At 46.7% G+C, this 26768-nt stretch overlaps 1 protein-coding gene across 2 annotated transcripts in view; it reads left to right on the forward strand.

Moving 5' to 3' along the window:
* fmn2b (formin 2b) overlaps positions 1 to 26768 on the forward strand; it is a 583001-nt gene that overhangs the window by 140811 nt on the left and 415422 nt on the right. For both annotated transcript variants that reach the window (XM_085980275.1, XM_085980276.1), the window contains exon 5: positions 18871 to 18932. In XM_085980275.1, coding sequence (XP_085836401.1) covers positions 18871 to 18932 — 62 coding nt within the window. The remainder of the gene's footprint in view (positions 1 to 18870; positions 18933 to 26768) is intronic.

Genomic DNA, 26768 nt, shown 5'->3' on the forward strand with positions numbered 1-26768 from the left:
CAGGATGTTGATGGTGGGGGATTCGGTGATTTGAATATCAAACGGCTTGTTGGAGATAGTCATAACCATAACCACTGTGCTACTGTACCCCGGATCTCCCCTGTGCTCGCTGACCTACATTGGCTCCTGGTTAAGCAACGCCTCAATTTCAAAATTCTCATCCTTGTTTTCAAATCCCTCCATGGCCTCACCCCTCCCTATCTCTCTGTAATCTCCTTCAGCCCCACAACCACCCCCCCCCCCCCGCCCCAGCCTCGAGATATCTGTGCTCCTCTAATTCTGCCCTCTTGAGGATCCCTGATTATAATTACTGAACCATCGGTGGCCGTGCCTTCTGTTGCCTAAGCTCTAGAATTCCCTGCCTAAACCGCTCCACCTCGCTACTTCTCTTTCCTCCTTTTAAGACCCTCCTTAAAACCTACCTGTTTGACCAAGCTTTTGGTCATTTGCCCTAATTTCTCTCTGTGACTCGGTGTCAAATATTTTGTCTTTTAATACTCCTGTGAAGCGCCTTGGGACGTTTTACTACTTTAAAGGCGCTATATAAACACATGTTGTTTTTGTTAACTCTTGTGTATGCTGAGGAATTGATTCACAACTAACTTTGTGCATGTTGATGATGGAAAATTAGGTATTTCTTTGTTCCAGATGGCTATCTGTATGCCTGCTGACCTCATTTAATTATTTTAGGGGAAAATGTCTATTTTGATAATGGTAGTGACAAATGAACTGAAGTGAGGGGGGTCACAAATTTACCTCTTCATTAATGTAACTTTAATATTTGACTTGTAGTTTAGCAGTTGATGCGTTGCAAATCAGTTAATTACTTAAAGGCGAACTTACCCTTGCATCATAGTTTACATTAGAATGTTATACCTACATATGGTTTGGATAGCTAAGGCTGGAAATCTTCATGTACTTTTCCCCTCCAGAGTTTATTTTATTTATTTATTTGGTACTGTGAAACTATATTATAAAACTTTAATGCATTTAAGAAGGTCCCATCAGCAGAGACTCTGGTATCTTATGACACTAATGCAATCTCGGCCCACTCAACCCTGAAAAGCCTTTTCTTCAGCTACCTATTTAACCTATTCCTAAATGTTGACAAGGTCTCTGCTGCAATTGTTAACTTCAGTAGAGCTTTCCATGCCCTTTGTGCAAAAGACAATAAGGCGGGGAGGAAAAGCTGCTCATCCCATGTCCTAAATCTTGCATTTAATCTTGTATCTATGCACCCTGCTTCCAGACCCCTCGAACACAGGAAAGTCTGTTTCTACCTACTCTGTACCAACCCTTTTTTATAATTTCAAGCTCCTCTATCGAATCACCTTGCAATTTTGTCTGTTGTAATGGAAATACCCTCTGTACCAGTTAAGCTGCTTTGGTCTACCTTACTGATTCCAGAATTATTTTAATTTTAAAAACTCACACTCTCTCCTGTGAAATAACTTAGCTTTTCTTATTCACTTTATGCATTCATGCCTGTAGAGGAAATTGAAGGTGGGTATTAAAGATAGCTTTGCAAGTTATTTCCATTGCACTGTCTTGTGGACCCACCTCTTGATGGGGGCTAAAGAACAATTTTTGGGGGACAAAACTATTCTCACTTGCCATTTTGATTAAGAGTAAAAGCTGCAATTATGTCATAATTTTGATAGCGAATTAGTCAGCTTTTGCGTAAACCGTGATCCGACAGGAGAATTGTTTGAGAAAATTGAAGAGACAAGTTGCAAATGTTTGAGATGGGTTGCTGGGCTTGCCACATGCTGTCCAGATGTGTAACCTGCTACATGTACTGTGGCCACAAAGCAAGGAGACTATGGATAAGTAAATGAGGATAGGAATATAAAAGAAATTACCATGAGATCATGGAATTTTATGGCACAGAAGAGGACATTTGGCCCACTACATCGACGCTGGCTCTTAAAGGGCTACCTACTATTTCAAATATTAAAAGCCATTATGGATCCTGCTTCCACCACTGTTACTGAAGCACAAATCCTCTGCGTTTCTCCTAACATTCCTTCAATTTTTTTTGGTGGTAAATTTGTTACCTAGTTAATGACTCATTGACCTGTAGAAGTAATTTTTCACGATTCAGTTCATCAAACTTAGTCTGAATAATTTTGATTCCCTGTATTGGATCTACTGTTAACCTTGTCTGCTCTGATGAAAATAATTCCAGTTTCTCCATTCCCTCCTCAGAACCAAACCCCTCATCCATGATGTCCATCTTAGTAAATCTCTACTGTACCAGTTCTGTGGCATTGCCATCCTAGAGTACCTAGAATAGGACACCAAAGAGTTGTGTATCTGAATCCCAAAGTCCCTCTGCTCTTCTATTCCTTCTTAAAACTTTACCATTTAGTGTGCATTTTCTCTCCTTAGTCTCCCTCCCACTTTGTGGGAGGGCATGGCTGAGGTACTAAATGAGTATTTTGCATCTATCTTCAAGGAAGAAGATGCTGCCAGGAGGTTGTGGAGATACTGGTTGAGATAAAAATTGGTAGAGCAGGTACTCAAAAGGCTGTCTGAACTTAAAGTTGATAAGTCACCAGGACCAGATGGGATGCATCCTAGGATGCTAAGGGATGTTGAGGAGGAAATCACAGAGGTACTCTCCATATTCTTCCCATCCTCCTTAGATACAGGGGTGGTGCCAGAGAACTGGAGAATTGCAAATGTTACACCCTTGTTCAAAAAAGGGTGTAAGGAAAAAATCCAGCGACGACAGGCCAGTCAGGTTAACCTCGGTAGTGGGGAAGCTTTTGGAAATGATAATCGGGGACAAAGTTCAGTCACTTGGACAAGTGTGGATTAATTAAGGAAAGCCAGCACAGATTTGTTAAAGGCAAATGGTGTTTAATTAACTTGATCAAGTTTATTGATGAGGGCAAGGTGGTTGATGTATATATGGACTTCCAAAAGGCATTTTGATAAAGTGCCACATAATAGGCTTGCCAGCAAAGTTGAAGCACATGGAATAAAAGGGACAGTGGCAGCATGGATACGAAATTGGCCAAGCGAAAGGAAGCAGTAGTGGTGAACGGTTGATGTTTGGACTGGAGGAAGGTGTACAGTGGTGTTCCCCAGGGGCCGGTACTAGGACCACAGCATTTCTTGAGTACAGGGCAAAATTTCAAAATTTGCAGATGTCTCAAAACTTGGAAGTATAGTGAGATTTCAAGAGGACATGGACTGGCTGGCAGATGAAATTTAACGCAGAAAAGTGCGAAGTGATACATTTTGGTAGGAGGAACAAGGAGAGGCAATATAAACTAAAGGATACAATCCTAAAGGGGGTGCATGAACAGAGACCTGGGGGTATATGTGCACAAATCGTTTAAGGTGGCAGGGCAGGTTGAGAAAGCGGTTAAAAAAGCATACGGGATCCTGGGCTTCATAAATAGAGGCACAGAATACAAAAGCAAGGACGTTATGAACCTTTGTATAACACTGGTTCGGCCTCAACTGGAGTATTGTCTCCAATTCTGGGCCCCGCACTTCAGGAAGGCCTTAGAGAGGGTGCAGAAAAGATTTGAGAATGATTCCAGGGATGAGGGACTGCGGTTGTTTGCCTTAGAGAGGGGAAGGTTGCAAGGACGGGCTTCACTTGGCCAGTGCTGGGACTAGAGTCCTGGCGGATCATATAACTAGGGCTGTAGAGAGGGCTTTAAACTAACTAGTGGGGGGGAGGTTCCTAGAGAGCAAATAATAAAAATGAAAACAGAGAAGGTCATAGACTTAGGTAGCAGTGGGGAAATTAAAAACCAGAGCATGTCAGGAAGGGGCAGAAGGTATGGAGTAAAAGGTAAAGTAATAAAAAGGGCAAAAGCAGGAACTAAGTGTCACAAAACATCTTTGAAAGTTCTCTATCTGAATGCACGTAGCATTCGTAACAAAATAGACGAATTAATGGCACAAATAACTACATATGGGTATGATCTTGTGGCCATTGCAGAAACATGGCTGCAGGGTGACAATGCCTGGGAATTAAACATACCAGGTTATTTAACGATCAGGAAGGACAGGCAGGAAGGAAGGGGAGGTGGGGTGGCTATGTTAATAAAGGAAGGAATCACTGTAATACAGAGAAATGATATTGGGTCAAAAGATCTGGATAATGAAACCGTTTGGGTGGAGATAAGGAATAATAAGGGGGAAAAAAACACTAGTGGGCGTAGTCTATAGGCCTCCGAACAGTTGCAACTCTGTTGGACGGAGTATCAATCAGGAAATAGTTGAGGCTTGTAATAAGGGAACATCTATAATTATGGGGGATTTTAACTATCTCATTAATTGGACAAATCTAATTGGGCAGGGCTGCCTTGAGGATGAGTTCATTGTATTAGGGATGGGTTTCTTGAGCAGTAGGTAACTGAACCGACCAGGGGGCAAGCAACCTTCGATCTGGTCCTGTGTAACGTGACAGGATTAATTAAAAATGTCCTAGTAAAGGATCCCCTTGGAATGATTGACCATAACATGGTTGAATTCCATATTCAATTAGAGGGTGAGAAGGTTGGATCTCAAACAAGCGTGCTAAGCTTGAATAAAGGAGACTATGCAGGTATGAGAGCAGAATTGAGTAGAGTGGATTGGGAAAATAGATTAAAGGGTAAGACGATACATGATCAGTGGTGTACATTTAAGGAGTTATTTTACAACTTCCAAAAAATATATATTCCACTGAGAAGAAAAGGGTGTAAAAGAAAAGACAGCCATCCGTGGCTAAGTAAAGAAATTAAGGATAGTATTTGACTAAAAACAAGGGCATAAAAACGGTAGCCAAATCTAGTGGGAGGATAGAGGATTGGGAAAACTTTAAAAGACAGCAAAAAATAACAAAGATTGATTAAGAAAGGGAAGATAGATTATGAAAGTAAATTAGCAAAAAATATAAAAACAGACAGTAAGAGTTTTTATAGTTATATAAAAAGAAAAAGGGTGGCTAAAGTAAATGTTGGTCCCTTAGAGGATGAGACCGGGAAATTAATGGTGGGAAATATGGAGTGGCAAAAACACTGAATATTTTGTATCAGTCTTTACGGCAGAGGACACTAAGAATATCCCAACACTGGACAAACGGGGCTAAAGGGGGGGGAGGAGATAAACAGATCAAAATCACTAAGGAAGTGGCACTTGGTAAAATAATGGGACTCAAGGCGGATAAATCACCTGGACCTGATGGCTTGCATCCTAGGGTCTTGAGGGAAGGGGCGGTAGGGATTGTGGATGCATTGGTAATTTTCCAAAACTCCCTGGACTCAACAAAGGTCCCGGCAGACTGGAAAACTGCTAATGTAACACCCTTATTTAAAAAGGGCAGTAGACAGAAGGCTGGAAACTATAGACCGGTTAGCCTAACATCTGTGGTAGTTAAAATTTTGGAGTCCATTATTAAGGAGACAGTAACAGGACATTTGGATAATCATAATTTAATAGGACAAAGTCAGCATGGTTTTATGAAGGGGTAGTCATGTTTGACAAATTTGCTGGAGTTCTTTGAGGAAGTAACATATAGGGTGGATAAAGGGGAACCAGTGGACATAGTGTATTTAGACTTCCAAAAGGCATTTGACAAGGTGCCACACAAGATTATTGCTTAAGATAAAAAATCATGGGATTGGGGGTGATGTTCTGGCATGGATAGAGGATTGGCTATCTAACAGAAGGCAGAGAGTTGGGATAAATGGTTCATTCTCAGACTGGCAATCAGTAACTAGTGGTGTTCCGCAGAGGTCCGTGCTGGGTCCCCAACTCTTTACAATCTATAACGATTTGGAGGAGGGAACCGAGTGTAACATATCAAAGTTTGCAGATGATACTAAGATGGGAAGGAAAGTAGTGAGTGGGGAGGACATAAAAAACCTGCAAGGGGACATAGACAGGCTAAGTAAGTGGGCAGAGATTTGGCAGATGGAATACAACACTGGAAAGTGTGAGGTTATGCACTTTTGCAGGTAAAATCGTAGAGCAAGTTATTATCTTAATGGCAAGAAACTGGAAAGTACTGAAGTACAAAGGGATCTGGGGGTCCTGGTGCACGAAACTCAAAAGGTTAGTATGCAGGTGCAGCAAGTGATTAAGAAGGCCAATGGAATGTTGGCTTTCATTGCTAGGGGGATAGAATATAAAAATAGGTAGGTATTGCTTCAGTTGTACAAGGTATTGGTGAGACCGCACCTGGAATACTGCGTATAGTTTTGGTGTCCATACTTAAGAAAGGACATACTTGCTCTCGAGTCAGTACAAAGAAGGTTCACTCGGTTAATCCTGGGGATGAGGGGATGGACATATGAGGAGAGGTTGAGTAGATTGGGACTCTACTCATTGGAGTTCAGAAGAATGAGAGGCGATCTTATTGAAACATACAAGATTGTGAAGGGGTTGGATCGGGTGGATGCGGGGAGGATGTTCCCAATGATGGGTGAAACTAGAACTCGGGGGCATAGTCTTAGAATAAGGGGCTGCTCTTTCAAAACTGAGATGAGGAGGAACTACTTCACTCGGAGGGTGGTAGGTCCATGGAATATGCTGCCCCAAAAAGCTGTAGAAGCTACATCATTACATAAATTTAAAACCAAAATAGACAGTGATATGCCTATCAATTAGTCCAATAAAAGGCGACGAGTTAAGAACGTAACTGAAGGTTTTTATTGGCTAAATAACAGAGCCCACCCTCGTGGGTGATCCGATCCAACAGGGAGGAATACTAGCCAGTCAGCTACCTTTATACCTGGGCAGGTAATGGGCGGAGTCGGAGGTGGTCAGCCCAGGTATAACAGTGCGACAAGAGGCGACCTCGTGTAGTGATGTGACAGTGAGAACAATATACAGTGATAACTATAACAGTGGTTTACCACATTCACCCCTTGTTTAGATTAGAGTCCGGCGGGGTGAAGTGTATTACCAGCTCTGGTATGTCAGTCTGTCCGGAGGCTTCGTTAGCCTCTCCGATCGTCGCAGCGGCGGTGTTACATTATCCGGTGTTAAAGCTGGTGTCTGCGTAGTCGGCAAAGGCTCGTGGGGTTCCGGCATGCCGTCTACCTCGGCTGGACTCGGGGGGTTGGGAGGGGGGGGTGAGGGTGCGAGGTCTCGTAAGGAGACAGTGTCCTCCCGTCCGTCTGGGTAAGCCACATAGGCGTACTGGGGGTTGGCGTGCAGGAGGTTCACCTTCTCGACCAGGGGGTCCGTTTTATGGGCCCTCACGTGCTTTCGCAGCAAGACGGGTCCCGGAGAGGTCAGCCAGGTTGGTAGGGTGGTTCCCGTAGTCGACTTCCTGGGGAAGACAAACATTCAGGCATGGGGGGTGGTGTTAATGGCAGTGCAAAGTAGTGACCGGATGGAGTGCAGCGCAATCGGGAGGACCTCTTGCCAGCGGGAGGTTGGGAGGCCCTTAGACTTTAAGGCTAAGAGGGTGGCCTTCCATACCGTCGCGTTCTCTCTTTCCACCTGGCCGTTCCCTCGGGGGTTGTAGCTGGTGGTCCTGCTTGCTGCAATACCCCTCTCCAATAGGAACTGACGGAGTTCCTCGCTCATGAAGGAGGCGCCCCGGTCACTATGTATATAGTTCGGGAACCCGAACAAGGCGAAGAGTTTGTTCAGGCATTTAATGACCGTGTTACTGGTCATGTCTGGGCAGGGGAAGGCAAAGGGGAAACGGGAGTACTCATCAACGATGTTGAGGAAGTACACATTACGGTCGGATGACGGTAGGGGCCCCTTGAAGTCGATGCTCAGACGCTCGAAGGGGCGGGTGGCCTTGATCAGGCTTGCTCTGTCCGGCTTATAGAAGTGCGGTTTGCACTCAGCACAGATCTGGCAGTTCCTGGTCATGGTCCTGACCTCCTCGATGGAGTATGGCAGGTTGCGGGCCTTAATGAAATGGTAGAGTCTGGTGACTCCGGGGTGGCAGAGGTCATTGTGGAGGGTCTGAAGTCTATCACTTTGCGCGCTGGCGCATGTAATGCGTGAAAGAGCATCAGGGGGGTCGTTCAGTTTACCGGGCCGGTACAAGATCTCATAATCATAGGTGGAAAGCTCGATTCTCCACCTCAAGATTTTGTCGTTCTTGATCTTGCCCCTCAGCTTGTTATTAAACATGAAGGCAACCGAGCGTTGGTCGGTGAGGAGGGTAAATCGTTTGCCTGCCAAGTAGTGCCTCCAGCGCCGTACTGCCTCCACAATTGCCTGGGCTTCCTTCTCGACCGACGAGTGTCGGGTCTTGGGGCCCTGTAGGGTCCTTGAGAAGAAGGCTACCGGCCTACCCTCCTGGTTAAGGGTAGCGGCTAGGGCGAAGTCGGATGCATCGCTCTCCACTTGGAAGGGGATTGACTCATCCACTGCGTGCATTGTGGCCTTGGCTATGTCTCCCTTAATGAGGGAGAAGGCCGCGCACGCCTCTTCCGTGAGGGGGAAGGATGTGGTTTTCAGGAGGGGTCTGGCTTTGTCCGCATAATTGGGTACCCATTGGGCATAGTAGGCGAAAAGCCCCAGGGTTCTCCTAAGTGCTTTTGGACAGTGGGGGAGGGGTAGCTCCATGAGGGGGCGCATTCTTTCGGGGTCGGGGCCGATGACTCCGTTCTCTACTACACAGCCAAGGATGGCAAGGCGCGCTGTGTTAAACACGCATTTCTCCTTATTGTAGGTGAGGTTCAGCCGTTGGGCCGTACGGAGGAATTTCTCCAGATTCACGTCATGGTCCTGCCGGTTGCGGCCGCAGATGGTGATGTTATCGAGATAGGGGAAAGTGGCCTGTAGTCCGTTCTGGTCAACCATCCGGTCCATCTCCCGTTGGAAAACCGAGACCCCGTTGGTGACACCAAAGGGGACCCTAAGGAATTGGTAGAGGCGGCCATTCGCCTCGAAGGCGGTGTACTGGCTGTCCTCCGGGCTGATGGGGAGTTGGTGGTAGGCCGACTTGAGGTCGATGGTCGAGAATACGCGGTATTGTGCAATCTCATTGACCATGTCCGATATGCGGGGGAGGGGGTATGCGTCCAGCTGGGTGTATCTGTTTATGGTCTGGCTGTAGTCGATAACCAGGCGATTTTTGTCGCCGGTCTTGACTACCACCACCTGGGCACGCCAGGGGCTGCTGCTCCCCTCAATAATGCCCTCTTTCAGGAGTCGCTGCACCTCAGAGCTAATGAAGGCTCTGTCCCCAGCGCTGTACCGCCTGCTCTTAGTAGCGACAGGTTTGCAGTCGGGGGTGAGGTTAGCGAACAGGGAAGGTGGCGGTACCTTGAGGGTGGATAGGCTGCAGGTGTTACGCGGTGGGCGGTTTAACTTTCGCTGGTTGTCGACTGTGAGTGGGGGGAGGGGTCCACCGTATGCTAGGGTTACACTTTGGAGGTGGGATTGGAAGTCCAGCCCTAGTATGACGGCAGCGCACAGCTGGGGGAGTACGAGGAGTTTAAAATTTTTATACTCTGTCCCTTTAACCGACAATGTCACGACACAGTAGCCGCTGATGTCTGTGGCGTGCGACCTCGATGCCATCGAGATGCGGCTGCGCGTTGGCAGGACGGGGAGGGAGTAGTGGCTCACCGTGTCTGGGTGGATGAAGCTCTCCGTGCTTCCGCTGTCGAACAGGCAGGTCGTGGCGTGGCCGTTGACTTTGATGTCCATCATTGAGCTGGCCAGGTGGTGCGGGCGGGCTTGATCCAGGGTCACGGAAGCTAGGGTGTAGATGAGCGCGTCGTTGTCATGACAAGATGGCGGCGAAGATGGCGGCCCCCGTAGTTCACATGAGGCTCTGTTTAAATCGTTTGCCCCGCACAAAGATGGCCGCCCCTGCTGTTCCCATGAGGCTCTGCAGGCTTCGGCTGCCCCGCACAAAGATGGCCGCCCCTGGTTTTCCCATGAGGCTCTGCAGGCTTCGGCTGCCCCGCACAAAGATGGCCGCCCCTGGTTTTCCCATGAGGCTCTGCAGGCTTCGGCTGCCCCGCACAAAGATGGCCGCCCCTGGTTTTCCCATGAGGCTCTGCAGGCTTCGGCTGCCCCGCACAAAGATGGCCGCCCCCAGGGTTCGCATGAGGCACTGCTGGCTTCTGAGGATTTGCTTCTGCAGGCCTTGGAGAAGTGGCCTTTCTTGAGGCAGGTTTTGCAGGTCGAGTTTTTGGCTGGGCAGCGCGACCTCGGATGCTTCTCCTGGCCGCAAAAGAAGCAGCCAGCGGCCCGATCGGGGTTGCCTGATGTCGGGGCCGGTACCGGGGCTAGCGGGCCCGGTCGGATCCGTGATGCAGACGCTGAGGTAGGTCCCGGGGGCAGCGCTGTGAAGGGTGGTGGGGTGGGGGTCGGGCCCGAGTCCCAGGGTCGCGAATAGTACCTGGCAAACGCTTCCTGGTCTTGCTGGGTGGCCTCTAGGGTGAGGGCGAGGGCTTCGGCCTTGTCCAGGTCTATGTCCTTAGCTTCAAGCAGTCTTTGCCGTGTGTAGTCGGAACGTAGGCCTCTCACCAAGGCGTCGCGGACATTGTCTTCCATGTTCGCAGTAGCCGTCACCGCTTTAAAGTCACAGTTCCTGCCGAGTTGTCTCAGCGCTCGTGAAAATTCAGCTATCGATTCTCCTGGCTGTTGCTGGCGAGATCTTAAGAGATGCCTAGTGTACATGTAGTTTACCGGGCTCCGGTACTGCTGTTTCAGTAGGTTGATGGCGTCGTCGTACGTAGTCATGTCCTGGATGAGTGTATATACTCTCGGGCTCGCTTGGGCTTTCAGGACTCTTAGTTTGGATCTCTGAGGGACGACGGCTTCCTCCAGGTACGATTCGAAGCAGTCCAGCCAGTGTTTGAAGTCGTTGGCTGAGTTTGGTGCCTGTGGGTTTAGATCCAGGTATGGTGGTTTCAAGGCTTGCAGCCAAGCCGGCTGGTGTGGCCCGTTGTCTGGAGGCTGCTGTTGCTGTGCTGCTGGGTGAGCTCCTTGCTGTTGCTGTTCATTATCAGACATCTTTAAAATTTAGCCAATAAAATTGATATGCCTATCAATTAGTCCAATAAAAGGCGACGAGTTAAGAACGTAACTGAAGGTTTTTATTGGCTAAATAACAGAGCCCACCCTCGTGGGTGATCCGATCCAACAGGGAGGAATACTAGCCAGTCAGCTACCTTTATACCTGGGCAGGTAATGGGCGGAGTCGGAGGTGGTCAGCCCAGGTATAACAGTGCGACAAGAGGCGACCTCGTGTAGTGATGTGACAGTGAGAACAGTGAGAACAATATACAGTGATAACTATAACAGTGGTTTACCACAGACAGTTTCCTAGAAGTAAAGGGAATTGAGGGTTACGGGGAGCGGGCAGGAATTTGGACATGAGTCTAGGTTCGGAGCGGTCATGGCCCTGTGGGTAGCGGTGCGGGCCCAGGGGCCGTGTAGCCTGATCGTGCTCTTATTTCGTGTGTCTAATTCTGTTAGATTCAGGAGATGGTTCTGTGATAGTGGATTGGCGGTTAGGATCAGATCAGCCATGATCGTATTGAATGGCGGAGCAGGCTCGAGGGGCCGATTGGCCTACTCCTGCTCCTATTTCTTATGTTCTTATGAGGAGATTTGATAGAGGTGCTCAAAATCATGAGGGTTCTAGACAGAGTAGATAGAGAGAAACTGTTCCCTTTGGCAGAAGGGTCGACAACCAGAGGGCACAGATTCAAGGTGATTGGCAAAAGAGCCAAAGGCGACATAAGAGAACTTTTTTATGTAGCGAGTGGTTTGGACCTGAAATTCACTGGCTGAAAGTGTGATGGAGGCAGACTCAATTGTGGCTTCCAAAAGGGAGTTGGATAAGTACCTGAAGGAAGAAAAATTACAGGGCTACAGGGTAAGGGCGGGGGAGCGGGACTAGCTGAAGTGCTCTTGCAGAGAGCCGGGATGGGCCGAATGGCCTCCTGTGCTGTAACCATTCTATAATTTGTCTCATTTCTCTCCGTTAAATTTCATTTGACACCTATCCCCCCCCCCCCCCAATATACTAATCAGTGGCGCCCTTATGATGCCTGCAGTCCACTTTACATTTAACCGTGCTCCTTATTTCATCTGCAAATTTTAGTATTGTGCCCGATACACCCATGCCTAGATTGTATGTGTATATAAGAACAGAAAAAATAGGAGCAGGCCATTCCGCCCCTCAAGCCTGTTGCGTTATTCAATAAGATCACGGCTGAACTTCTACCTCCACTCCACCTTCCCACACTGTCCCCTGATCCCCTGATTCCCTTAGTGCCCAAAAATCTGTCAATCTCAGTTTTGAATATACTCATCAACTGAGCATCCACAGCCCTCTGGGGTAGTGAATTCCAAAGATTCACAACCCTCTGAGTGAAGAAATTTCTCCTCATCTCAGTCCTAAATTGCCAACCCCTTATCCTGAGACTATGCCCCCTAGTTCTAGATTCTTTAGCCAGGGGAAACAATCTCTCGGCATCTACCCTGTCAAGGCCTCTTAAGAATTTTATACATTTCAAAGAGATCACCTCTCATTCTTCTGAACTCCAGGGCATACAGGCAGTGTGTGCGTACGTGCGTGCATGCGCGCGATAATCTCTTGTGGCATTGCACACGGAATCAACACTATGCAGTCTTTAGGTGCAGAGAGGGTGGGGAATAATTGGACCGGAATGTATTGTCCCCATTTGAAGTCATACATTCTGGCCTTTATTTTGTATAATATTGTTTTTATATGAATTATAGTTAATTAGTAAAACTTGTGGTAATTTGGGAAGTAGAGTTGGTTGGAATATAGGAGTTTCTCCACAATACAAGCTGAGGGGCTGAGAGTCGCAAATTAGGGTGCTACAGTGCCACCACTGGTGGGAGAGTGTAATGACCGTGACAAGCTTACATAGGCAGTTTCCATTATAAATATCATAGACTACCTAGAATCAGTATTAAAATTCACGAAACTGTGACGCGGAAGACTGGTGTATCAATGCCAAACATGCAGTATAATCAGTGCATTACAAAATTTTGCTTCCACCTCCACTGGGTCTTCTGCAGTAGCTGAGCTGCAAACTCCCCATTTGATTGATTTTTACTAGAAATTGGACAAGCCTTCCCTTTTTATAAACGGTGTTTGAATTCTTGGTGTCATCGATGAGTGTCTGTCTTTTTAAAATTAAATCCCTAGTAAAGTTTTAAATGATTGCCCCGCAGTTGCTTGTAGCTCTCCAGTCTCTCTGGTCCAGAATCTGACGCTTCAGTGTGTGTTTATACTGCATCTGCTGGTCTGAGCCAGTCAGCTACAGAACCGGGTCCAGCCACACAGTGAAGATATGCTACCTGCCTCTGAATTAGATTCACACAACCAGCAGAGAATGCTCGAGTGTTTGTACTTTTATGGATTAATCGAGGCTGTTCAAGTTTAAACATTGTGTGAGAATAGGCAGGAGTTTCTACTTTTAAAATCACTCTGGCACCAGTGTTTAAATCAGTTGTGCAACAAAAATCTGTACTGAAAGATATTTCTGATTACCTTATGCCAAGCTGACCATGATCTATGCTGCTTTAACCCACCCTATAATTTGGTGGTTTCATTTTATAATTTAGGTCTATAGAACTCTAAATTCAACCTGCTGCTGATCACCAGCTTGCGATTTGAGTACAGTACCTGAAATGAGTGTTGTTAGACTGGATATTTGTGTCTTATTTGCTGTCAAAGCTTTGGGCTTCTCAAAGTAGCTGTGATGAAATATTTCCATTCATCACTGCCTGTGACTGAGATCGGTTTCAGTGTCATTTCCCTTCCCCCAGACCTCATTGTATTGTGTACTGGAATGTGCTGTATTGTATACTGGAATGTGCTGTGTGTAGGGCTCCGCCCATACCTGGCCCCGTTTGTAAGCTAGCTTCAGTCTAGCCCCAATCTCCAGAAGGACGACATCTCTCTCGCTTACGTGTTTCGTTCTAAGTTAATAAAAGCCTTGTTTTGTTCTGCTACCTTCGAGTCTCGGAATTATTGAGGCACATCAATTTTATTAACTTATTTTTTCAACACTGGATCAACTCCTGAAACCCGAACGTTTGGATTTGGATCAACATGCTCCGGACGCATCAGCACGCTTCGGACACTGGTTTGAGTGTATGGAATTCTTCCTGGACAATTCCGCAGCCGTCAAAGACGCTACGGACGCTGCAAGGATGAGACTCGGAATTCTGCGGAATTGGGTAAGCCACCGGGTTTACCCCCTCATCCAAGACGCCGAGACGTACCTGGCCGCCTGCGACATCTTAAAGGCGCATTACCAGCAGCCTACGAATGAGGTGTATGCTAGGCACCTGCTCGCCACCCGCGCACAGCGACCTGGGGAATCGGTGGAGGAGTTCCTAAGCACCCTGAAAATGCTTGGCAAAGACTGCAAGTGCCGAGATGTAAAAGCCGCGGTGTACACTGACGAGCTTGTTCGCGATGCCTTCATCACAGGCCTCAGCTCCACTTACATCCGGCAAAGACTGCTTGGAAAAAACGGGGTTGGACCTGAAACAGGCTGCGGACACCGCGCGATCCCTGGATGTGGCCCAGAGAAACTCGGACGCCTACTCTTCAGCCCACGTGTGCACCGAGGGCGCCGCCATCTTGGAAGGCATCTTCCCCGCCCGACACCGGCTGGGCCCCGCTCTCCCCCCCCCCCCCCAGAAGCCCTACGACAGCCGCGACGCGTCAGGGACCCAACTGCTACTTCTGCGGGCAGCCAAAGCACACCAGAAACCTGTGCCCGGCGAAAGGCACCACCTGCTTTAAGTGCGGTAAGAAGGGGCACTTCGGGAAGGTGTGCAGAGGGGACCCCGCCGGAAAACCCGCCACCGCCGCGTGTGCGCCGTGGGAGCGGCCATCTTGGACGTCATCTTGCCCGACCTCATGGGGTCCGCCATCTTGTGAGCAGACAGCGTGGACGCCATCTTGTATCGATCAGGGCCCTACAGTGGCATCGGTCACAGTGGACCAGACCAGGCCGCACCCGCTATCCAGATCAATGGTGGACATCGAGGTAAACGGGTGCCGGGTTAAATGCTTAATTGACAGTGGAAGCACGGAGAGCTTTATCCACCCAGAACTGGCACAACAACTCTCCCTAAAGGTGGTCCCTACTCAGGGTACCATCTCTATGGCTGACAAAACCCAGACATCGACCATTCTGGGTTACTGCACGGTACAATTGTGCATTAACGGAACTGTATATGATCATTTTAAAGTATTAATCATGAAGAACCTATGTGCGAGCGTGATCTTGGGCCTGGATTTCCAGTGCAACCACCAAAGCATCACGCTCAAGTACGGTGGGTCCCAGCCGCCCCTCAGTGTGTGGTCTGGCTACCCTGAAGGTAAAGCCGCCTTCGCTATTCGCGAACCTTACCCCTAACTGCCGGCCAATAGCGACCAAAAGCAGGAGGTACAGCTGGGAGGACAGGCGGTTTATCGCGACCGAGGTAGACAGGCTCCTGAAAGAGCGCATTATTGAACGCAGCAACAGCCCGTGGCGCGCCCAAGTGGTAGTGGTAAGGGGTAGCGAGAAGAAACGGATGGTGATCGACTATAGTCAAACGATCAACAGGTACACCCTACTAGACGCCTACCCGCTACCCCGCATATCAGAAATGGTGAACCAAATCGCCCAATACCGGGTGTTCTCCACCATCGACCTCAAGTCAGCGTACCACCAGCTCCCTATCAGACCAGAGGACCGCCCGTACACCGCCTTCGAGGCAAACGGACGCCTCTACCAATTCCTCAGAGTCCCCTTTGGGGTGACGAACGGGGTCTCGGTCTTCCAGAGGGAGATGGACCGCATGGTCGATGACCACCACTTGCAGGCAACCTTCCCCTACCTCGACAACGTCACCATCTGCGGTCACAACCAGCAGGATCACGACTCGAACCTCGAGAGGTTCCTGAAAACCGCACAAAAACTCAACCTCACCTACAACGAGGACAAGTGCGTTTACAACACCACGCGCCTCTGCATACTAGGCAGCGTGGTGGAGAATGGGGAAATCGGACCAGACCCCGACCGATTGCGCCCCCTACGGGAGCTGCCCCTGCCCAACACTCCCAAAGCACTGAAAAGATGCCTGGGGTTATTTTCTTATTATTCCCAATGGGTCCCCAACTACTCCGACAAAGCCCGCCCCCTCTTGAAAGCATCCTCTTTCCCGCTCTCTGCTGAGGCCCACGCCGCCTTCAAAAGCATTAAGCAGGATATTGAGCGGGCCACGCTACAGGCAGTGGACAAGAACACTCCATTTCAAGTGGAAAGTGATGCGTCTGACTTCGCCTTGGCGGCCACCCTCAACCAGGCGGGGCGGCCCGTAGCTTTCTTCTCGAGGACCCTCCAAGGGCCCGAGATCAGACACTCCTCCGTGGAAAAGGAGGCCCAAGCCATCGTGGAGGCAGTGCGCCACTACATAGCCAGCAAACGCTTCACCCTACTTACCGACCAGCGGTCAGTAGCGTTTATGTTCAATAATAAACAGAGGGGGAAGATTGAAAATGATAAGATTCTTAGGTGGCGGATCGAGCTCTCCACCTTCGAGTACGACATCATTTACCGGCCAGGGGCCCTTAACGAATCCCCTGACGCCCTCTCACGAGGGATGTGTGCCAGCGCCACCGGGGATCGGCTACAGACCCTCCACAACGACCTCTGCCACCCAGGGGTCACGCGGCTGTTCCACTTCATAAAGTCCCGTAACTTACCCTACTCGATTGAGGAAGTTCGGTCCCTGACCAGGAACTGCCGCACTTGCGCTGAGTGCAAGCCTCGGTTCTACCGCCCAGATAGAGCCCACTTAATCAAAGCTACACGGCCCTTTGAGCGGCTCCGCTTAGATTTCAAGGGCCCCCTCCCGTCCGTCGACCGCAATGTTTACTTCCTGAACATTGTGGACGAATACTCCCAGTTCCCATTCGCCTTCCCCTGCCCAGACATGACCAGCGCCACGGTCATTAAATGCCTCAACAGCCTGTTCTGCCTGTTCGGTATGCCGAGCTACATCCATACGGATAGGGGGGCGTCCTTCATGAGTGAAGAGCTACGCCAGTACATGCTGTCCAGGGGGATCGCCACGAGCCGTACCACCAGCTACAACCCCTGGGGTAACGGCCAAGTGGAGCGAGAGAACGGGACAGTATGGAAAGCAGTCACTCTAGCTCTAAGGACCAAGGGCCTCCCTATCTCCCGCTGGCAGGAAGTCCTCTCGGATGTGCTCCATTCGATACGGTCGCTATTGTGTACGGCCACTAATACTACTGGGACTCTGCCGGGTCGCTAGCAACGGTGCCCGGCAGATTCACCTTCCATTCCGGAAGACTGCTGGACAATCTGGGATGGTTGGCACCTCTAGCTGATCATGATGGAACTGGTCAACATTTGTTGAGTAATTATATGGAGCTTCTGTTCAGCCTAAGAATAAATTACTTCTTTGCTGCACATCATTTCTGCTGCACATTCCCCTCCTCTGACTTGGGGAAAGGTTGCAAACTTTTTGGTTTTTTTGTTTGTCATGCCATCTCTGACTTGAACACGGAGGCCTAGATTTTCTGTTTTTTTAAATGTTGACGGTAACCCATTTAAAATGAATGGGTTGACGTCGGCACTGAATTTGGGAAATCGAGGCCTAAATACTTTAATACGTGGCAGTGAGCTGAAGGCCAAAGTTATTTTCTGAAACTGCTCCAATTGTTTATGGCGTAGGAGTCCTTTTGATTTGACTGCAGCTTTGTAACTCCTTGCTAGGTGTCTCTGTTCTGCAGCTAATTTGGCAAATCCAAAGTGCAGTAGAGCAGTTTCCCAACTTCAATCTTCTCTTTCCCCCACCGCTCCCCCCCCCCCCCCCCCCCCCCCTCCTGCCAAACTGCAAAAAAGTGTAGCAGTTCACAGGCAGAGAGCCAGCATCAGTGTTTGAAAGAACTGAACAGTTCAGAATAGACTGCTGGTTAGCTGCTATGGTTACATCAGTTTATGGACCAACAAGAGAAAATGTCAAGCCAGATTCTTCAGAAGAGAGCTTAAAATTTTAAGGGACTGTTCCATTCTGGAATTTGAAGGGGTGAGTGGCTGAGCTGAAGTAATGTGTGGGGCCGGGGGTTGGTGGTGTGGCAGAACTGGGTTTTAGCAAAGGAAAGTAAAAGTTTACATTTTGGCAAATTTTGCTTTTGATCATTTGTAAAGTGTAGGATTTCCTTGCTTTCTGAAGTTTGTCTAGATATAATTAAATGGATAAGAAAATTCTAAGGAAGTATACTGTGATAGCATACAGAATGGTTTAAAATGTCTATGGTCTATGTTACTTGATCTTTCATTTCAAGGTATAACTAACCTGTTGAGCTGGGATAAATTTGCCAAAAAATATACAACTGCAAATATAATAGTGCCACAATGTTCAGGAACATGTACTTAAAGTTTGTTTTTTAAAATTTTTTTTAAACCCTCTTCCTCCAAATGACCTTGAAGTTAATCAGCAGTAGTCGAGTAAAAGGGAATCTCGGAACTGATTTTGCTCACTTCTACTTTGCTGATATTTTGAAGTGACATCTGTAAAATATCCATCAAAGCTTGGCGCTTTTGTGGTAGTTCAGTTTAATCAACTGGAAACTTGTCTACTGTGCTTTTTTCTTTTGACATTTCCACTCATTGAAGGAGTGCTAGAGCATGAATGTTGATGAATTTGCTGAAAGTAAATGAGTGTGCCTACCACTCTGGGAGTCTTGCCTCCCCCGCAACCCCCCCCCCCCCTTTTTGTATTAATTACCATTGCGTTAAGAGCACATTTGACTATTTGAACTGGGAAAGAAAGGAAGACCGAACAAACTTATTGAATGACTATAAATGCTTTTCACGCTTGTGGTGACTCAGGACAACTGCTGTCTTGTTACAGAGAATCAAGATGCTGTTTTAAGTCTGAAGAGGATACAGAAAGAGGAACTACGCACATTACAAGTAAGCTACAACTCTGAAATGATTTCTATTACTGTGCATTGATAATGTATGCAAGGGGATCGTGTAGTGTGGGTTAACTGTGAAAAATCAGAATTGTTGAGATTATTTAGATGATTTATGCTTCAACTACTTAACAGACATGGGGAGCACCCTTGTTTGGAACAAAGTCATAACAAGAAATAGGAGCAGGAGTGGGCCATTTGGCCCCTCGAGCCTGCTCCTCCATTCAATAAGATCATGGCTGATCTTCTACCTCAACTCCACTTTCTGCACTATCCCCATATCCCTTGATTCCCTTAATATCCAAAAATCTATCGATCTCTGTCTTGAATATACTCAACGACTGAGCCTCCACAGCCCTCTGGAGTAGAGAATTCCAAAGATTCACCACCCTCTGAGTGAAGAAATTTCTCCTCCTCTCAGTCCTAAATGGCTGACCCCTTATTCTGAGACTGTGACCCCTGGTTCTAGACTCCCCAGCCAGGGGAAACATCCTCCCTGCATCTGCCCTGTCAAGTCCTGTAAGAATTTTGTATGTTTCAATGAGATCACCACTCATTTTTCTAAACTCCCGAGAATATAGGCCTAGTCTACTCAATCATAGGACAATCCCCCCATCCCAGGAACCAAATCAAATCAACTTTTATTGTCATTGTTAGTGCACAAGTGCAGTACAACGGAATGTAGGCTTGCGGCTCCCGAGAGTGTACAATTTGGATTAGGACACTTAAACATTTCAACATACATTTGTACATATATATTAGCATAAATATGACCATAATAAAGTGCATCGGCAGAGTTGCAGGCTTTAGTCTGGTGAACCTTCATTGCACTCCCTCTATGGCAAGTATATCCTTCCTTAGGTAAGGAAAACAAAACTCTACACAATACTCCAGGTGTGGTCTCACCAGGGCCCTGTATAATTGCAGTAAGACATCTTTACTCTTATACTCAAATCCTCTTGTAATAAAGGCCAACATACCATTTGCTTTCCTAATTGCTTGCTGTACCTGCATGTTAACGTTCAGTGATTCGTGTACAAGGACACCCAGGTCCCTCTGTGTGCCAACATTTCCCAATCTCTCTCCATTTAAAAAATACTCTGGCTTTTCTATTTTTCCTACCAAAGTGGATAACTTCACATTTCTCCACAATGAAAGTGACAACAAACTGCATTTCATGTTCTTAAGTTTAACAGTGTTTTGGTCTGACACAGGTCGTAATTGCTCACTTACATTTTAAATAAATAGACTTTTTGGCTATTCAAAGCTATCGAACTATGGACTGAGCAACAGCATTTCAAAATTGCTTTATCTTTCCCAAAGCTTTTTAGAGTTCAAATTTAAGAATTAATTTCTCTGCCCTCATCCCTTTCCTCCTCCCAGGGGGAAAAACCATTCTTGGCAATAACTGATTGGGGGAGGAGAGCCGCTTGGGTCTCAAGTTAAACATTGTGCATCAGTCAGTCACATGGCCAACATAATTGGTTTTAACGTTGTTGAAATATAATAATTAACCAGCTGTAAGGAAAGTTAAACCCGTATTTACTGCTTCAATAGCAGGCAGAGAGTGGAATAGTGCTGTAGATCTGATATTGTTGCTTGATGGAAATATTGTGCATAGCACTAAATGCAACAATGATACTTTGCATTTTTTTTATAGTTCCCCTCATGTAGGAGAATGTTTAAGCAATAATATGAGGGTTGAATGGAAAGAAAGAAAGCAAGACTTGCATTTCAAGAGCACCTTTCCTGACCTCCGGGACATCCCAGAGCACTTTACAGCCAATGGAGTACTTTTGAAGTGTAGTCACTGTTGTAATGTCGGGAGGCAGGAAATCTAAAGGGAAGGGGAACGGAAGGTATAGTTAAAGAGAAGCTTTTGAAGCAAGGCAGAATGGCTTGGGGATTGTTTTCCAAAGATGACAAAAGTTCAACCTCCAATGGTGTAGTGAAAAAACTGGTGAGGAGGCAGGGGGCGAGGCCAGTAAGTGGTAATCCAGTACTAATGGATTACATTCTTAAATGCGTAGCTAGTGAAGATTACTCCGCTTAAGTGGGGTGAAACCGTGGAGGGATTTGGAAGTGAGGATTTTGAAGTCCATGTTCTGGGGTCAAGGGTTGTGAACCACTCAACTGAGTCTGAGCGTGCAGCCAATAGAAGGCTGATGGGGCTGGAGCCAGAGGCGTGCTATGTTATGTTCATTACAGCAGGGGCGATTTGAGCAAAGTGTTTAAAATACTGACAGTATTGGACATGATCAATAGAAATAGCCAGTTTCCCAGTGGTTTGGGGGTCTAGAATACAAGACTAAATGTAAAAAAAAAAAATGGAGTCTTGTCCGTTCTCTGTCTTAAGTGTTTTCATTTATCACTGCTGAATTTAGTGCAGAAGCCTCTTTGTGAAACCAGTAAAATATTTATCAATGTAAGAAAAGCCCTGCTTGGTTAAGGGGTCCCATTCAAGAATCAAGCTGCTGAATCTGGATCAAAACTAAGAGGGAAGTTGGAAGAAAAATTTAAAAATTGTCACTATGAATTAAAATGCTGGGATGTTATGAAGTATTATCTTCATAATCTTGACCATCTTTACCCAATGTGAAAATACGCAGCCCATTTACTGTCTATCCGGCACCTCATATGGTGAGCACTTGTCATTCCTGGTAAATCCAAATCCTTTCTTTTGGCATCCTTTTATTTTTATCCTTTTATGCCGCCACATTAGCCACTTGTGATCACTGTCTGTAAAAAATCTTTCTTCTAATGTCCCTCTTCATTCTTTTAGTTTTGATCCTGAGTCTGTCCCTTGTTAGAGATTCATCAACCAGTGAAAATTATCTTTCATGCTTTACCCTCTCAAAGCCTTTCATAATTTTGTAAACATTTATTAGATCCTTCCTTACACTCCCTCTGCTAATTGGAAAAATGCCCCATTTTTTAAGCCTTTCTTAACGCTAACCTCATTTCTGGTATCATTCGTTGTATCCTTTCTCTAAATATTATGTAATATATATATCTCTATATATACCGTAATGGGCACCACAGTACATTGGCTCAAAATATTGCCATCAAGGTAACGGTGAGGCTAATGGCGCTTGCCATTATTTATGTGCAAATGGTACAGCAACTTCAGGCAAGGGCAGATGCACGATTAAACGTGGAAATCGAACTTGCTGTCGGAGATGCACCGCTCCGCAATTAGTTTTGCAAAAATGGCATCTCACTGTCTGGCTTCTCATTCAAATGCATTGACTAGCATGAGGTTCCTGTATTTTCATGGTGGATGCTAAGTAAACTCACCACAGTAATTTAGGGTTTGTCCATTTCAGCCTAAAGTTCCCTTTCACGCCGTGGTAAGTGTTAATTACTGGCAGTTGTTAGATCCGTGATTCTGAGAGTATGATGTTTTTCAATAACCACACGGATGCTGTAACTTAACAATTAACAGGTATTTACTGGAGGAGGGTAGTTTCAAGACTGGGAGTACAGAGGCATGCGCAAGGCTTATATACAGGTGTGGTCACTGCCGGTATTACAGTATACAGGAGCTGTAAAAGTAGTTCTGTCTTAAAGGTACATACACCACAATTCCTCCCCTTTTAGATTAGTAGTACCCCTAATATTCAAATAACAATTAACACTTTAACATGTACATTAAACAACAATAGTCCATTGATAGATTCAGTCTTTGGGGCGGCTTCCTGACCCTTTCGGGATAGCGCCTTTCCTGAGGTTCTTGTTCTTGGTGCAGAGGCGATTCTGGCCCCTTTTCATCGGGTTCCACTGCTACTGGTTCTGAGGTAGATGCTACCGGTATGTCAGGGTTCATCCCCAGGTACTCGAGACATGGGGTTGACTCGTTCCTGTGACGCTAAGATCTGATCGACGTGGCGTCTCACAATGTTCTCCCCGACATCCACTGTGTACATTAATGGCCCCTTGCCATTTCTCTGTTCGATAGTCACGGGCCAAGACTGGTTGTCCTACATTGAAGCTCCTTGTCGGCTTCTCATTGATGTGCTGGAATTGTTTGTCCTCAACATTTCTTCGCACATTTGGTCTTAGCAAGTCCAGACGAGATCTCAACCTTCAGTTAAAGAACATCATGGCCGGGGTCTGGTTGGTAACGGCATGTGTCGCGTTTCGGTAGGCTAATAAGAAATTGTCCACCTTATGCTGTAGTGGAATTTCATCGTCGCGCATGGCCTTTATCGCCTTCTTAAAGGTTTGTACGAACCTCTCAGCCAATCCATTTGTGGCTGGATGATACAGGGCGGATGTGTAATGCCTTACCCCATTCCTTCTCATAAATTTTCGAAACTCTTCGGACACAAACTGTGGTCCATTATCAGAGCAAATCTGCTCTGGTAAACCGTTTCTGGCAAATATGGTCCGTAGGACTGCAATCGTTTTCTCTGTAGTGGTTGAGGACATTTTTATCGCCTCCGGCCACTTCGAGTGAGCATCCACTGTTATTAAGAACATTGAGTCCATGAATGGACCAGCGAAATCAATATGCACCCGTTGCCATGGAGAGGAGGGCCACTCCCATGGGTGTAGAGGGACATGTGGTGCATTTTGGACCTTCTGGCATCCTGAGCAGCTCTTAGTTAGGTCTTCGATTTGTTGATCGATTCCCGGCCACCACACAAGCCCTAGCAAGGCTTTTCATTTTCACTCCCCCCCCCCCCCCCCCCCCAAGATGACCTTCATGTAGCTCATTTAGCACTCTCTCCCTTAACTTGGGTGGAATCACCACTCTGGATCCACACATCACTGTCCCCTGGCATACTGACAGCTGTTCTCTTCTGGATGAGAATGCTGGCAACAGTGAGTCGCCATGTGTTGGCCATCCCCTCACCGTCAAATCATATACCTGAGACAGCGCCGGATCATTGCGGGTCTCCTTCTCTATATCCGCGTTCGTTACTGGCAATCGTTCAATTATTGATGAATAAAATTGTAAAGTCTGTGGGTTGTGCAGTTAATAAATACACAGACTTCAGAAGTAACAAACAAACAGGTCTTTACTATTCGAAGGTCCGGGCGAATCTGCCCCAGAAATCCTGCTACAACACTTATATACTGGTGTGGTCACTATCGGTATTACAGTATACAGAAACCAAAGAAATAGTGCCACACCTAAAGTAGTTCCCTTAAAGGTGAACGGTTACATTCAATAGTTCCCTTAAAGGTAGACGGGTACATACACTACAATCCTCCCTTTTTAGCTTATTACTTGAGTCCCCGTTAAACATACATATCTTCAACTTCCTATAAAACAAATTACAGATATAATCTCGGTGGAGTCAATGTCATATAAAACAATTTACAAATATAATCTCGGTGGAAACAGTTCACAGGTTCCGTCTCTGCGGAAACAGTTCATAGATTCAGTCTCTGATCTTGACTCATTCCGAACAACATTTCTTTGGTGTAGCCAGTTCACCTGGCTAGCGTGACTCCTCCATAGCCTTTTTCTTGACGTAACAGCTTGAACTTTCATCCTGTTGAACCAGCAGTGCGGACTTTTACAACCAACTGGCTGTCTTGACATTTTCCAGTTTTTCAACTAATTTAGCTCCTTCCGTAATGTCCCGCCTGGAATGGTAGAAGTGCTAATATTTTAGACAGTTATTGTCTTCTGCTTCTTTTTCTTTTCTGCCTTTTTGAAACTCTCGGAGCTCCTTTCTCGGCTGCCAGCTGTAGCGCCACCAACTCTACGTTCCTTAGACCTTAAGTGCTTCATCCGGATTTCAGCACTTTGAGAGTTTTCATCACAAGCTGGGCAGACCACATCCTCATAATATTCAGTGTCACTCAACAGGTCATGGTAATATTCAGGTTTGTCCTGAGCTAGGCCAGCGAGAGAGACTTCTTCATCCTCCTCACCCGTCTGGACGTTAGCTGACGGTGGTTCCTTCCCTAAACATCTTTCTTGAAAAGCCGCCTTCATGCATTCATATTCATCCCGCTCTTCCTGGGTTATCTGCCATTCCTTCACGACGGACCTCATTTGTGAGTTCAATACCTTCCTTTCCATCGGTAATTGCGTTATCAGGCTATTTAACCCTACTACTGAAGTAACGGTTTCCACCTTCTTCTGTTCACCTTGACGTGATTCAACGTACTTTTGGCATCCTTGTAAAATTTGTGTTGCCACCTCAGCTATCTCCGTGACTTTTGAGAGCTCCGAACTCGTTCCCCCTGAAGATTGAAGCTCGTGCTCAGATTGTTCCCCTTGCAAAGTCTTGTCCTTCAGCATATGAAGGAGTTGGCCGACCGTTAACTCTTCCCTGGGAACACGGTGGATCAGAGTCTTCTCCATTTCATCCACCTCTTTCTCCAATACTTCCACCTTACGTTCCTCTTGAACTTTGGCTTTCAGCGCTCGGAAAAGTTGCGCCCTGATGCTCTCTAGTTCATGTTCAGGGACCATTCTTACAGTGTCCTGTTCTTCCACTGAAAGGATTCCCAGTTGAATCTGTTCTTCAAGTTGTTGAACCTCGGACATTGCCGCCTCATATTTGTCTTGGGTGTCCTTCAATGTTTTTATAAGTTCTTGGACATCCTGTCTTTCATGCTCTGCCATGATTTTCACCTCTAATTGCTCATCTATGGATGGAGCTTCTATCGATGAGTCTGTCTTGGCCTTGAGCTCATCAAGAATTTCCTGCAGCCTTTGGACTTCTTGCTCATGTTCAACCTTTAGTTGTTCATATGCTTCTACTGAAACTAACTTTTCGGAGGCTGCCGAGTTAACCCCCTCCTGAATTGTAGCCTGGGCCTGTTCATACTGTTCTTTCAACTTCTCACACTCTGCTTGTAAGGAGTCGTAAAGAAGAACTGGAATAAAATCCTGGCTCCCTGAAGATTCCTCTTCCTTTGGTTCATTCTGTAAATATTCTAGTTCCTGAACAGCATCAGGGGAATGTGATTGGTATTTGACCATGATGGCTCTATGGTCGCTCTCTGCTTGAGCTAGCTGTCTCTGTAGTCTTTCCAGGTTCCCCCATTCGGTGTCCCAGAACTTTTCCATATTTTTCATCTCCTGTACGAGACGGTCACTCAACTGTTCTAATTGTTGTCGTACTTTGACATAAGTTTGCGTCCGAGCTCGGTGTTCTTCCGTCATGGATGAATCCTTTGCTTGAACAGGCTCAGAATTCTCTGTCAACCTGGAGTTCTGCTCTGCAGCTTTATTCTTCTTGGTACCATAAGTCCTTCTGCATGTCTTCGTTTTCGACTTGGTCTTATCATCATCCATTTCAGAATCTGAGCTAATAGCTTGCACCGAGTCCTCCCTCATTATGGCTTTTAGGTAATGCCATTCCATGTCTATTTTCTTAATCCACTCCCGTCCTAGAAGTGGTGGTCCTCCCTCAGGTAATACGTACAAGCTCATTCTTGGGTGTTCTTTACCCCTATCTCTCACCTTGACTCTTATTTTCCCCACGGGGTATACGTTATGCCCCGTGTATGTCTGTAATACGAACTTGGTATTTCTTAAAGGTATGTGAGAGAATAGCCGGTGGTAGTCCCTTCGGTTGATGACTGATAGAGCTGATCCAGTGTCCAGCTCCATTCTTACTTGGACTCCAGCTATTTTTAGTATGACCCAGATGGCCTGTAGATCCGTTTCTTTACCCACATTGTGGATTCTCAGACTACCCAGCTCCTGGTTGTTTGGGTCTGAGTCTGAATTCTGTTCATCTGAACTCTTCTCAGCCACCTTGTGTACCTTGTTGTACTTTTCTGGTGGTGGCTTCCTTTGATTATTGATCTTTTTCCCGGACCGGCATACCTTCGCGATGTGACCCAGTTTGCCACATTTCCT

Source organism: Somniosus microcephalus, chromosome 3, assembly GCF_052327205.1.
Source record: "Somniosus microcephalus isolate GS21.2 chromosome 3, FLI_Smic_1.0, whole genome shotgun sequence".
In the NCBI taxonomy this organism is placed as follows: Eukaryota; Metazoa; Chordata; class Chondrichthyes; order Squaliformes; family Somniosidae; genus Somniosus; species Somniosus microcephalus.